Source organism: Myotis nattereri (genome assembly GCF_964212035.1).
Source record: "Myotis nattereri genome assembly, chromosome: 9".
NCBI classification, from domain to species: domain Eukaryota; kingdom Metazoa; phylum Chordata; class Mammalia; order Chiroptera; family Vespertilionidae; genus Myotis; species Myotis nattereri.
Genome location: NC_138084.1, coordinates 46218972 through 46233123, shown reverse-complemented (window position 1 = coordinate 46233123; position 14152 = coordinate 46218972). Strand labels below are relative to the sequence as shown.

The following is a 14152-nucleotide window of genomic DNA, read 5'->3' as shown; positions in this document are numbered from 1 at the left end:
AGCTGGGCTCAAGGCACTGAGTTTTAAGAAGAGCAAAGTTTATGAAATCTTGTGACAGTACACAGCAGACTCTGCATAAGCTCTATAATTAATAAAATTTTGGTATAGAAAAAAAAATACAGTAAATTCCCTCCAGTACACGATTTACAAATATAATCAATATTCTCTGTTCTATCTGTAAAATATATTACCTGATGCTCAGGGTAAGCTTTAATGGCATAGCTGTTTAGTTACTCTTTAGCACTTCCTTGCACATCTGATCCAAACAGCTGAAATGTATGCTTACTAAGAGCCAGTCAGTTATGTTTATTCCCAAACTTGTTAATGCCACTGTATTTAGTTATCAAAACTATGACTGCCAAAAGAGAGCTGCTGTTTCTACAAAAACTATTTTAAATGCTTAAAACAAAATTTAGTTGCTAATAAAAATTGCTGTTGAATTAGGTGTGGGTAAGGTATCTGTTACACATTAGTAAAAATAATAAAAATCTAAACATTCTGTATTCATTTCTCAAAGTTCTTTCCAAGTGCCTCTATTTTAAATAAACTGCTTTCATTTTAGAGTTTTAAAATTTGTTGTTTTTAATCCAAGAAAGACTAAGTAGAACTATAATTAGAATCCCATATTCAAAGGTGATGCCCTATATAAAATAATTGTCAAAGATTATACAACTATGCTTTAAACAAACATTTAGGATATCCTATCTAATAAAAGAGAAACATGGTAATTGGCGTACGACCGCTACCCTTCCCATTGGCTAATCAGCGAGATATGCAAATTAACTGCCAGCCAAGATGGCGGCCGGCAGCCAGGCAGCTTGAAACTAACATGAGGCTTGCTTACTTCAGTGACGGAGGACTCCAACGTTCCCCACCTGCCTTGCCGGTCTCTGAGCCTGCAGTCTGAAACATTGTAACAAATATAGAAGATAAACAAAACCCCAGAAACCAGCTTTCAGTGAGCTGGGATCTCAGAGCTGGAGTTGATACAGTGTCTCGATTATAGAACCCAGCAGAGGCCTCAGAGCTGGAGCCAGAGCTAAAGCTGGCCCAGAATAAAAAAGAAAAAGAAAAAAAGGAGCAGTTGGGAGCTTCAGTCAACAGCGAGCCTGAAAACAGCCCTCAGCCCCTCACCCAGACTGGCCAGGCACCCCAGTGGGGACCCCCACCCTGAAGGGTATGTGACCAGCTGCAAACAGCCATCATCCCCTCATCCAGGCTGGCCAGACACCCCAGTGGGGACCCCCACCCTGATCCAGGACACCCTTCAGGGCAAACCAGCCAGCCCCACCCATGCACCAGGCCTCTATCCTATATAGTAAAAGGGTAATATGCCTCCCAGCACCGGGATCAGCGGAGCCGCGAGGCCTCCCAGCACCGGGATCAGCGTGACAGGGGGCAGCGCCCAAACCCCCTGATCGCTCTGCGGCTCTGTGTGTGACAGGGGGCGGGGCCACAACCTCCCTATCTGCCCTGCTCTGTTCGTGACAGGGGAAGGCGCCCCAACCTTCTGATCAGCCCTGCTCTGTGCGTGACAGGGGGGAGCTCCCGAACCCCCTGATCGCCCTGCGGCTCTGTGTATGACATGGTGCAGCGCCTCAACCCCCTCTCCCCCCACAGGCCCTGCTTTGTGTGTGACGGGGTAGAGCCATAACCTCCCCATCGGCCCTGCCCTGAGTGTGACAGTGGTGGCGCCCTAACCCCCCTGATCGGCCCTGCTCTGTGGGTGATAGAGGGTGGCGCCCCAACCCCCCCAACCCCCCATGGGCCCTGCTCTGTGTGTGATGGGGTAGAGCCATAACCTCCCCATCGGCCCTGCCCTGAGTGTGACAGTGGCGGCACCCCAACCCCCTGATGGGCCCTGCTCTGTGCATGACAGGGGGGAGCTCCCCAACCCCCTGATCAACCCTGCTCTGTGCGTGACAGGGTAAGGAGCCCCAAGCCCCCTGATGGGCCCTGCTCTGTGCGTGACAGGGGGCAGCGCCCCAACCGTCTGATTGGCCCTGCTCTGTGCATGACAGGGGGTGGCGCCGCAACCTCCCCATCAACCCTGCCTTGAGTGTGACAGGGGGCGGTGCCCCAACCTCCCAATCGGCCCTACCCTGAGCATGACTGAGGGTGGCATTGCAACCTCCCAATCCGCCCTGCTCTGTGCATGACAGGGGGCGGCGCCCCAACTCCCCAATCAGCCCTGCTCTGAGCCCGACCAGGGGCTGCACCTAGGGATTGGGCCTGCCCTCTGCCTCCCGGGAGCAGGCCTAAGCCAGCAGGTTGTTATCTCCCGAGGGGTCCCAGACTGCGAGAGGGCACAGGCCAGGCTGAGGGACCCCCCTTCTCCCCCGAGTGCACAAATTTTTGTGCACCGGGCCTCTAGTATTAAATAATTATATGATTTGACTTTTTAAAAATCAACCAAATAAATATCAGCTCCTATCACATGTGATAATTGGGCTTTAGTGTGATTCATTACATTCAGTTCAACAAGCATTTACTGAGCACCTCCTATTTGTCAAAGTCAGTTACAGATGTTGAGGTAGAAAGATAAAATCCAGACCTTGGCCTTAATAAGGCATATAGTCTAATGGAGGGCACAAGCTGATAAATAGAAGATGCCAGTACATGGAGCTATGATAAGGAGATAGCATAGAGTACCATGGGAACACAGAAGAGGGGCACTTATGAAGGAAGTCAGAGAATGCAAGAATGATGCCAGAGGAGTTCGCCTTAAGGATGTATAGGAGTTAGCCCAACAGACATGGTAAATGGGGGTGTCACCATATAATTTGCACAAAGCCACTTAAGAAAAATTTCAAACTTTTTGTTACTCTTGCTTTTTAAAAACAACAACACACTATATACATGATTACATTATTTTTTACTGCTCAAAATGAGATGAGAGAAGTAAAAAAATTACTGCACTTGTTTTACTAAAGAAATGAGGAAGTAGGATGGTTGGTGTCTTTTTTCAAAAGGAGAAATTAGAAGATGCAAAGATAGATAAGTTAATATAAGTGGGAAAAATAAACCCTGTGTGTTATTTAAAGTCGCACAATATACTCATGAAGTAAAAAAAAATGAAGTGGGATGACCATTCATCCTAAAAGGGAGACTGGCCACTTAATCATGCTTCACTCAAGGAACATTTATATCCAAACCCTTTCAAATGTTCTCTTGGTACTGTTTATACATAGAACACTAAAAATCTGATTTTTAAAGATCCCTTTATGATTTATCTTTTCAACAACCTATGTAGAATGCAAAGAAATGTAATAGAACAGCAGCCCTGCCTCCACACAATCTATATACATAAAAGCCTAATATGCAAATTGTCCCCTTGAGAGTTCGACCAGGAGTTTGATGGCTCACTATGACGTGCACTGACCACCAGGGGGTGGCACGGAACGAAGGAAGGTTCCGGCCAGCAGCTGACAGCTGGGAAAGGGAGGCCCCAGCCCACAGCCAGAAGACCCTGATCGGCCCTGATCGCCCACCAGGCTTAGGGATCCTACCCATGCACAAATTTCGTGCACTGGGCCTTTGGTATTTTATATTTTGCAACTTTAAAGCAAAGCATCTGTCACATTTTTTTTTAATGGATTTTTAGAGAGAAAAAAAATCATGAATTTGTTGTTCCACTTACTTAAGCATTCATTGGTTGATTCTTATATGTGCCAACTGGGGAGCAAACCCACAACCTTGGCATATGGGGACGATGCTCTAACCAACTGAGCTACCCAACCAGGGCAAAGCAGACCAACAATCAGCTTGACGGAGATATTATTCACACACTACAAAATTAATTTAAAGTGCACAGTTATATTGTTATTAGTATGCTTATATAGTTGTGCAACCACAGTCATTACCTAATTTTAGAATATTTTCATCACCCCAAACAGAAACCTAATATCTATTAGTAGCCACTATCTATTTCTCCTGAAATCTTCCAACTCCTTAAGCCCCAGACAACCATTAATTTATTTTCTCTCTCTACAGATTTGCCTGTTCTGTACTTTTTATATAAATGGAAGGAATCACATAATTTATAGTCTTTTCTGTTTGCTTTCTTTCAATTAGCATATTTCCAAGGTTCACTCATGTTATAGCATGTATCATTAACTCATTCCTTTTATGAGTGAACTAGAGACCCAGTGCACAGATTCGTGCACCAGTGGGGTCCCTCGGCACGGCCTGCGGGGATCAGGTGGACGCTGGCAGTCCAATGCCGCCTGCCGCTCCTGCTCATCCCACCCTGCTATGCCTGCCATGGGCTCGCACCCAGTCAGTCCCAATTGGGAGAGGCTTGTGCTGCCATAGTGGTGCTCATAAGCCGTGAGCCCTGCATCTGGTGCCCGTTGATCAGCTGAGCGGTGCTCCCACTGTGGGAGCGCACTGATCACCAGGGGGCAGCTCCTTCATTGAGCATCTGCCCCCTGGTGGTCAGTGCATGTCATAGCGACCAGTTGACCAGTGGTTTGGTCATTCGGTCACTTAGGCTTTCATATATATATAGATAGTAGTCCATTGTATAGACATAATACATTGTATTTATCTATTCATCAGTTTATTGACATTGTTATAAATTGCATTCTTCTGTACCCCCAAATTCATTTGTTGAAGCCCTAATCCCCAACATGATAGTGTTTGGGGATGAATCCTTTGGGAGGTAAGTAGGTTTAGATGAGGTCATGAGGGTGGGTCCCCATGATAGAATTAATATCTTTATAAGAGGAAGAGACAGGACCTTGCTCTCTCTCCACCTGGATGCAACGAAAATAGGCCATGTTAAAAAAATATATAGGCCATGTGGAGATACAAGGAGAAGGTGTTCATCTGCAACACCTTCTGAACAGACCAGCACCTTAATCTTGGACTTTCCAGCCTCCAGAACTGTGAGAAATAAATGTCTGTTATTCAAGCCACCTCGTCTATGGTATTTTGTTATGATAGCCTGAGCTGCTTAAGACAGACATTTAGGACTTTCCCACATTTTGTTATTATGAATAATGCTGTTGTGAATATTCAGGTACAGATAGACCTCACTTTCTTGTATTTCACTTTATTGCCCTCCACAGACACTGCTTTTTCTTTTTACAAATTGAAGGTTTACACCTTCTACCAGCAAAGATTACAACTCACTGAAGATTCAGATGATGGTTAGCATTTATTTTAGCAATTAAGTATTTTTAAATTAATGTACATTGTTTTTTCTTAGACATAATGCTATTGCACACTTAATACATACAGTGCAGTATAAACGTAACTTTTATATAATGTACTGAGAAACCAAAAAATTCATGTGACTTGCTTTATTATGATACTTGCTTTATTGCGGTGGTCTGGAACCAAACCCACAGTATCTTTGAGGTCTGTCTATAATTTAGAGATGATCCTGGCTAGTGTGGCTCAGTGGTTGAGCATCAACCCATGAACCAAGAGGTCTCCGGTTTGATTCCCCATCAGGCTTTGATTCCCCAGTTGCAGGCTTGATTCCCAGTAGGGTGTGTGCAGGAGGCAGCCAATCGATGTTTCTCTCTCTCTCTCCCTCTCCCTTCCTCTCTAAAAATTAATAAAAACATTTTTTTAAAAAGTAAGTATAGGGGAAGACTAAAGACACTCTATTCAATAATTGGTGCTCAGAAAATTGGACAGATACATGCAAGAAAACGAAACTAGACCACCTTCTTACGCCATATGCAAAAATAAACTTCAAAATGGGTTAAAGACTTAAATGTAATACTCAAAACCATAAAACTCCTAGAAGAAAACATAGGCAGTAAAATATCTAACATTATTTTTAGCAATATATTTCAGCTATAACTCCTTGGGTAAGGGAAATAAAAGAAAAAATAAACAAATGGGACTACATCAAATTAAAAAGTTTTTGCATAGTCCTGGCTGGTGTAGCTCAGTTGGTTAGAGTGTCTTCCTGAGCACCGATGGGTCACTGGTTCAATTCCTGGTCAAGGCACATACTCAGGCTGTGGGTTCAATCTCCCATTGGGGCGGGTATGGAAGACAACTGATTGATATTTTTCTCTCATATCGATGCTATTTCTCCCTCTCCTTTTCTCTCTCTCTAGAATCAGTAAAAAACATATCCTCAGATGAAGATTTAAAAAAAGATTTTGCACGGCAAAGGCAACCATCAACAAAATGAAAAGACAACTTATTGAAAGGAAGAAGATATTCACCAATGATACATCTGGTAAGAGGTTAATATCCAAAATTTATAAAGAACTCATACTACTCAATACCAAACAAGAAATCCAATTAAAAAATGGACAGAGGACCTGAATAAACACTTCCCCAAAGAGTCACGCAGATGGCCAATAAACATATGAAAAGATGCTCAAAGTCACTAATTGTCAGAGAAACACAAATTAAAACCACAATGAGACACCATCTTACACCTATCAGAATGGCTATTATCAATCAATCCACAAATGACAGGTGTTGGTGAGGATGTAGAGAAAAGGAACCCTTATGCACTGTTGGTGGTAATACAAACTGGTTCAGCTATATGGAAAAAACAGTATGAAGGTTCCTCAAAAAATTAAAAATGAAACTGCCTTATGAACCAGCGATTCCACTTCTTGGTATTCATCCAAAGAAACATGAAACACTAATTCAAAAGAATTAGCCCTATGTTCATTGCAGCATTATTATTTTTTAAAAATATATTTTATTGATTTTTTACAGAGAGGAGGGGTGAGGGATAGAGAGTTAGAAACATCGATGAGAGAGAAACATCAATCAGCTGCCTCCTGCACACCTCCCTACTGAGGATGTGCCCGCAACCAAGGTACATGCCCTTGACGGGAATCGAACCTGGGACCCTTCAGTCCGCAGGCCGACGCTCTATCCACTGAGCCAAACCAGTTAGGGCCATTGCAGCATTATTTACAACTAGAAGTCCAGCACGCGAAATCGCGTGGCCCTGCCCACCCGCATGGCCTCGCTGTGCTTGCAGCCCCGCCCAACCATGCGCGCAGCCCCGCCCACATGCACAGGTCTTTGGTCATTACGGTGTTAGGGCCACTGGGTTTTTATAATATAGATAGATAGCCAAGATATGGAATCAACCTAAGTATCCATCAATAGATGAGTGGATAAAAAAGCTGTGGTACATACAGTATATAAAATGGAATATTACTTGGCCATAAAAAATGAAAATTTTACCATTTGTGACAGCATGGATGGATCTATAGGGCATTATGTTCAATGAAATAAGTTAGCCAAAGACAAATACCATATGATTTCACTTATATATGGTATCTAAAGAACAAAATAAGCAAACAAACAAAATTGAAATGAACTCAGAGACACAGAGAGTGGACTTGTAGATGCCAGAGGGCAGAGGGTTTGGGGCACTGGGTGAAAGAGGTGAAGGAATTAAGAAATACAAATTGGTAGTTACAAAATAGTCACAGAGATGTGGGGTACAGTATGGGGAGTATCGTCAATAGGGTTGCCATCACTCTGTGATGGGTGCTGAAGGTATAAGGGGGAACATTTTGTGAGGTATGTGATTGACCACTGTGCTGTACACCTGAAATCAATACAAAATGTTAAAGGTAAACTGTAATTGGGGGGGAAAAGTATACAGGAGGATGTGCGTAGGTTACATGCAAATATTAATACCATTTTATATTAGAGGCTTAAGTATCCTCAGATTTTGGTATCTGAGGGGGTCCTGGAACCAAACCCCCATGGATACTGAAGGATACATAATGAATTTTGCATTTTAAATTATATCACTCTGGTTACAAGGAGAGTAATGTCTATAGGCGTAGTCTCCCAACTTTGATAGCAAAAAAATATTTTAACAACTCCATAAATGTATATAAATTTATAAATTGTATACATATAATTTATTTATAAATTGTATACATACAGGGCCCATAGTAAGGCCCTGTATGATCTTGCCCCTTCCTAAATCTCTTCAACCTCATATTCTGCCACTTTCCCCCTTAACTGCTAAAGAACATTAGGGGAAAGTCAGAAAGTAAACAAATAATTAGAATATGTGCAGCAATAGAGATACAGTAGGTCCTCGGGTTACATCAGAGATCCGTTCCTATGGCGAGACGTAACGCGATTTTTGCCGTAAGTCAGAACCCACCTACATAAGCACCTACGTCACTCACATGGAGCACATACACAGCAGTAATGAAGTGAAACAGTAAAAAAAATTTAAAAGAAAGATAACAATTCCTGACCTTTACTTGTGTTAAATAAATACTGAAAAACATAAAGCACATATGTACATACATCAAAATGACAGAACTCTCTTTTTAATAAATACTGTAAATGGGAGATGGCGACGTAACCACAAAACGACGTACGTTGAGTCCGGCGTAACCCAAGGACTGCCTGTATACGTATTGACTGGGAATACAGAAAAGGGTCATCTCATTCTATCAGGGAGTTGAAGGTTTAAAGGCTTACTAGAGGAAATAACACTTAAACTGAGTCCTGAATGACAGACATGGTGAACTTACTAGACAAAAGAGGCTAAAGGCAGAGATGTAAACATATGTATGACACTAAAAATGGCAAATAGTTTGACATAGCTAACATGTAATGTACATGTGGGAGAGCTGTTGAAGATGAGGCTGATAAGGCAGAGAATCCAGATTAGGACTAACCTGCCAAGAAATATAGATTTCCAAATAGGTTATTTCATTTAAAAAATGGTTGAATTGAAAGAGGCATGCCTGGCTGGAGAATATTGGTAAAAACCAATTTTCACCACTGACAGGCTACAATTTATCCACAGGTGCATATTTTCTGAAATGTTATCCAAATTGGCACAAATTTAAAAAATTCAGAAATGGGGAAGTTGAGTTATTTGAGCCAAAGGAACAAATGTAAAATATGTGAAAGCAAAACAACATTCATTGATCCTTAAATTACACAAATTAGAAATTCTGGAGATACTTAAAAAAAGAATCTAAGTATTTTTCTCTTCTTCCTCTTGCATGCAAACTGATTGATTCAGTCACATGGAGAATAAAACGTTTCATTAATATAAGGGTGACTGTTAGCTAACATTTCACCATGATGTTTCCCTTAAAAATATGGAGGCACCAAAGTTAAAATAAAATTCACATTTGTAGGAATTGTCCAGCACTTCCCAAAAAACAAGTAACAGGAGCAGGTGGCCATGGCTGAAGTGAAAACGGAGGCAGTGAAAATAATAATGGAATTGGAACAGAGAGGTCAATGTCCCATCTGCATCTTCTAATTAAATATTCATATTCATAGCACTTGATTGCAGTTATAAGAGTCTCTCAAGCATATAATAGAATTTCACTGAGCTGGAACCTATTGATTCAAATATTTTGGCATGCTATCAAAGTTTTCAAGGTTACAATAAAACAAAGATATGTTCTGATACACATTTATTTTGACCCACTTGACTAACCACACTGTGGAGTGTACAAAGGTTTTAGAATGAGACCTTAAATAATCTATCACTTATTACTTATCAACTTCAGCAAGTTGCTTAAATCTCTCTGAGACTCAGTTACCTCAGCTGTAAAATACGGATAACAATGTTTATCATGAAAGGTTGCTTGAGGATTACCTGGCATGTACCTGGTATACAATAGGTTTCAACAAATTTTATTTTCTAGTCCCTAACTCAAGCTATGAAAAAATTCATATACATGAAGAATGGAATCATTAGATTTTGAAAGTAAGTTACCTTATTTGAAGTATACTCATTTTCCCCTTGACAAGAGGCACAATGTTCTTAAGATCATTTCAGGTGACTTTTAGTCTGGCAGTGACAGACTATAGGTATAATCACACTAAACTTAAGGCATGTCCAAGCAAATGACTTTGGGGGAATGACTTTCTGTCGCTGACATTTCTACTTCAGTAACTTTCTATTTCAGCATTGGACTTAGAAAGAGATAATAAAGATCTTTAAAAAGTTTTTTAATGGATTTTAAAGAGAAAGGGAGAGGGAGAGATAGAAAACACTGATGAGAAGAAACATCAACATTGATTGGCTGCCTCCTGTATGCCCCTCATTGGGGATTGAGCCCACAACTTGGACGTGTGCCCTGACTGGGAATGACTGGGAATCGAACTGGTGACCTCATGGTGCATGGATTGATGCTTAACCACTAAGCCACAATAGCCGAACAATAAAAATCTTTAACAGACTTTTTTTGCTCTACGTGGTTTCTTTACTATTTTATAACTCATTTTATTTTTCTTATTGCCAATATCTACTCATTTAATTGCACAACACATACATTTATATAACTACCAATATGTTTTATTGTTTATTTGAAGTTCATTTGTCTTCAATGTAACATAAGCTCTCTGGGGACAAGAACTTTGTCATTTTTGTTTTCACACACTATGTTTCTTCACTTGTAAAGAGTAAGTGAACATATTTTTATTTTAAAGGAATAAGATAAATCACAATTTGTGATTTTGAAAGTAAAGAGAAAAATTAAATCTCATGGAAAATGTTGCTTCTACTTTATATAATGTGGTTTTAAATTACTGGCTTAAATCACAATGATTTCAGTCATGTGCCACTTAATGATGGGGATATGTTCTGAGAAATGTGTCATTAGGCAATTTTGTCTTTGCAGGAATACCACAGAATGCCTTTACACAAACCTAGGTGGTATAGCCTACTACACAGCTAGGCTAGATGGTACAGCTTACTGCTCCTAGGCTACAAACTTACACAGCAGCTACTGTACTGAATGCTGTAGCCAATTTTAACACAATGGTAAGTATCTGTGGAACTAAACAAAGGATACAATAAACTAGAAAAGATACAATAAAATACAGTATATTTTTATTTCTTCAATATAAATTAACCTGGGCTTCCTACACCTTTTTTACTTTATAAACTTTTTAATAGTTTTAAAATTTCAACTCTTTTGTAGTAACATTTAGCTTAAAGCACAGCTGTACAAACATTTTCTTTCTTTACATCTTTATTCTACAAGCTTTTTCTATTTAAAAAACTTATTTTTATTTTTTAAACTTTTTGTTCAAAACTAATACACAAATATACACATTAGCCTAGACCAGCGGTTCTCAACCTGTGGGTCGCGACCCCTTCGGGGGTCAAATGACCCTTTCACAGGGGTCGCCTAAATACATCCTGCATATCAGATATTTACATTACTATTCATAACAGTAGCAAAATTAAAGTTATGAAGTAGCAATGAAAATAATTTTATGGTTGGGGGTCACCACAACATGAGGAACTATATTAAAGGGTCACGGCACTAGGAAGATTGAGAACCACTGGCCTAGACCTACGCAGTATCAGTGTCATCAATACCTCTGCCTTCGACCTCCACCTCCACATCTTGTCCCACGGGAAGGTCTTCGGGGCAATAAAGTGCATGGAGCTGTCATGTCCTGTGATAAGAATGCCTTCTGGAATACCTACTAAAGGACCTGCCTGAGGTGCTTCTTGAGGAAATAGGTCCATGGTCGTTTGCTTGGTTTGTTTCTTTTTTTCATCATAGATTTGCTTGTAAATAGATAATGCACCATGATACCTTTCCTAAACTGCCACCATAGGATTCACATACGTTCGAGTCCTTTACCATTAGCCAGTACTGTGATCTATGGTATTTTGGTAAATACAAAATTGCTTTCAGAAATTTTGTATTTACTAGTATTGTGAAGCTTTCTCTTTCTATTGGTGTTTTTGACAGATTTAGGCTCCCAACTTCTCTCCCTCTTTTCCATATAGTTTTTCAAACCTCCCCAAGTCTAAAACATCAGATATAGTTCTGTTGGAATGTGGTGTTTATTTAGTATTAAAAAACAAGTTGAAGTTCACAGTATTCTTTTTCTCCTAAGGCTGGAAATGTGGGTTGAATATGGCTTTATTTACATTATTTTTTAAAAATTTACACTATTTCTTAACCTGTTTAGTTTTCTGGGGAAATGAGTGGACAAATTCTAACATAAGAGGCCACCATTATTCTAAAGCAACCTGGAAATCCCTCAGATCTTTTTATTCCTATTGTTATTACTGATTATAATTATTGTATTTTATAAACATTCTTAACACACCCCAGGAAATAATGCAAAGTGCTAAGTTTGTGGACAAGTCTTCCTTTTGAAGAAAAATCAAGTAACTTTCTTAAAACATCATGATAGACAAACAGATTCAGAAATCAAAATCTCTCTAACTAATCTAATTATGGTAGAATATGGCATGATACACTATAGCTTACAGTTTTGTGGTAATTAGAAGTATTTATGCTCATATATAAATAATATCTATCTTGTGCTAAAACAAAATTGTTTTTAGCTTAGAAAGTTATATAAAAGAAACAAACTAGAATAGAATCCACGTTCTTTGCTATTTTTGTCTTTATGATGATAACGCAATAACATGACAGTGATTTTCCCATCTTGAGTTCTAGTAAAGTTCATTCATGCATCTATGCAACATTTATTGAGGACCACTAAATTGCTAAATAATAGGGATACAACTAAGACACAGTCCCTGCCTCACAGAAAGCAGAGGAATATGAGTGTTGCAGATGGTTAGATACATACAATACAGTGTCCTTTACAAAAAGTCTAAAAATATGCAAACCATCTATATATATAAAATCCTAATATACAGACCAAACAGCAGAACAACTGAACATACAGTCATTATGACATGCGCTGACCACCAGGGGGTGTGCATGGAATGTGGCGGGCGTTGGCCATGGCAGGATGGTGGAGCAGGTGAGAGGGGGTTGCCAGACCAAGGTGGGGTGCTGGTCACTGTCATCAGGGCGAGCTTCTGGTTGTTACTGAAAATTCTTTGCTCCCTTGTGCCGTGGTCCCACCCGGTGCTTGCACTTGGTGCCCGCACCAGCCCCACTCACACCTGCTGCCAGAGCCCAACGCCAGTCCCCTTGCTCGGTGCCATCAGTGGGTGCAAGTGGCAGCTGCCGGCCCCGATCTTCCCTGAGGACTTCTCCACCTCCCCCTGCTCCTGAGGGGCAATCAGGGCAGCAGCCGCCGCTTGCACCACTGACGGCACCAGCCCTGCTCGCACCCACTGCTGGCACCAGCCCCAATCGCTCCATGCCATCAGTGGGTGCGAGCAGGGCCAGTGCCATCAGAGGGTACGAGCAGGGCCAGTGCCATCAGCATGTGGGAGCGGTGGGAGCAGGGCTGCCAGCAGACAGAGGACTGGGGGCTGTGGTAGGAGGGGCCGGGCGGGGGCACGGACATGGGCCAAGACCCACCTCTGTGCCCACTGCAGCCTCACAGACCACAGTTCCTTTCAATGTGCACGATTTTGTGCACTCGACCCCTAGTACTATACTTGTATATACTTTTAACAATACACATAAGTGTAGTATAAATACAAAAGCATGGAAAAATGATAATCAAATTAGTATAGTGGTTAACTCTGGTAGGTGAGCTGGGAGAATGAGGGGAATAAAATCAGGTAGGAAAACAAAGAAAGCTTCAATTTTATCTATAGTTTGTAGTTTATTTCTTTTAAAAAGAAAAAGTAAGATCTGAAACAAATATTGCAAAGTGCTAAGATCTGACAAAGCTCCATAATAAGAGACATGGATATATTTGTTATATTTTCCCTATTCTTCTGTATGCTTGAAATATTTTATGATTAAAAAAAATGCATTCAATTCACTAGCAAGATTTATGGAGTTTTAATTCATAACAACAATTTAATAACACAAAATTGAGAACCAATATTAGGAATGAATGAGAAAAACAGCCTGAACACTGTATATTATTAGATTAAGTGTTATACATACCTGTAAGTGCTAAATAAGCAGCAATGTACCGCTTTTCCAGTCCATCTCTAACACTCTGAATTGCACCAAAAATTGGAGGTATAATCATAATCAGGTTACTCACTGTATTCCCTATAGAAGAAAAGCACGAGAAGATAATTAAGTTAACCAATACTACTTTAAATAAAGATATATTCACTTGGCCATTAATAAACATTAAAGAGATAACTTCTCAGAAAGATGGTGGAATGATATTTACAAGGCGGTAAAAGAAAATTTTCTACTCAACAAAAATTTCTTATAAGAACCCAAGTAGGCCCTGGCTGGTTTGGCTCAGTGGATTGAGCGTCGACCTATGGACCAAAGGGTCACAGGTTCAATTCCAG

General features: G+C 40.5%; 1 protein-coding gene across 3 annotated transcripts in view; it reads right to left on the bottom strand.

Annotated features, from left to right (window-relative positions):
• ACER3 (alkaline ceramidase 3) overlaps nucleotides 1–14152 on the bottom strand; it is an 87400-nt gene that overhangs the window by 26944 nt on the left and 46304 nt on the right. The window contains exon 2 of one of the 3 annotated variants that reach the window (XM_081100073.1): nucleotides 13788–13898. The exons of the other annotated variants lie outside the window; for them this stretch is intronic. Within the exon in view, the coding sequence (XP_080956199.1) occupies nucleotides 13788–13898 (111 nt within the window). The remainder of the gene's footprint in view (nucleotides 1–13787; nucleotides 13899–14152) is intronic. 3 annotated transcript variants of the gene reach the window in all.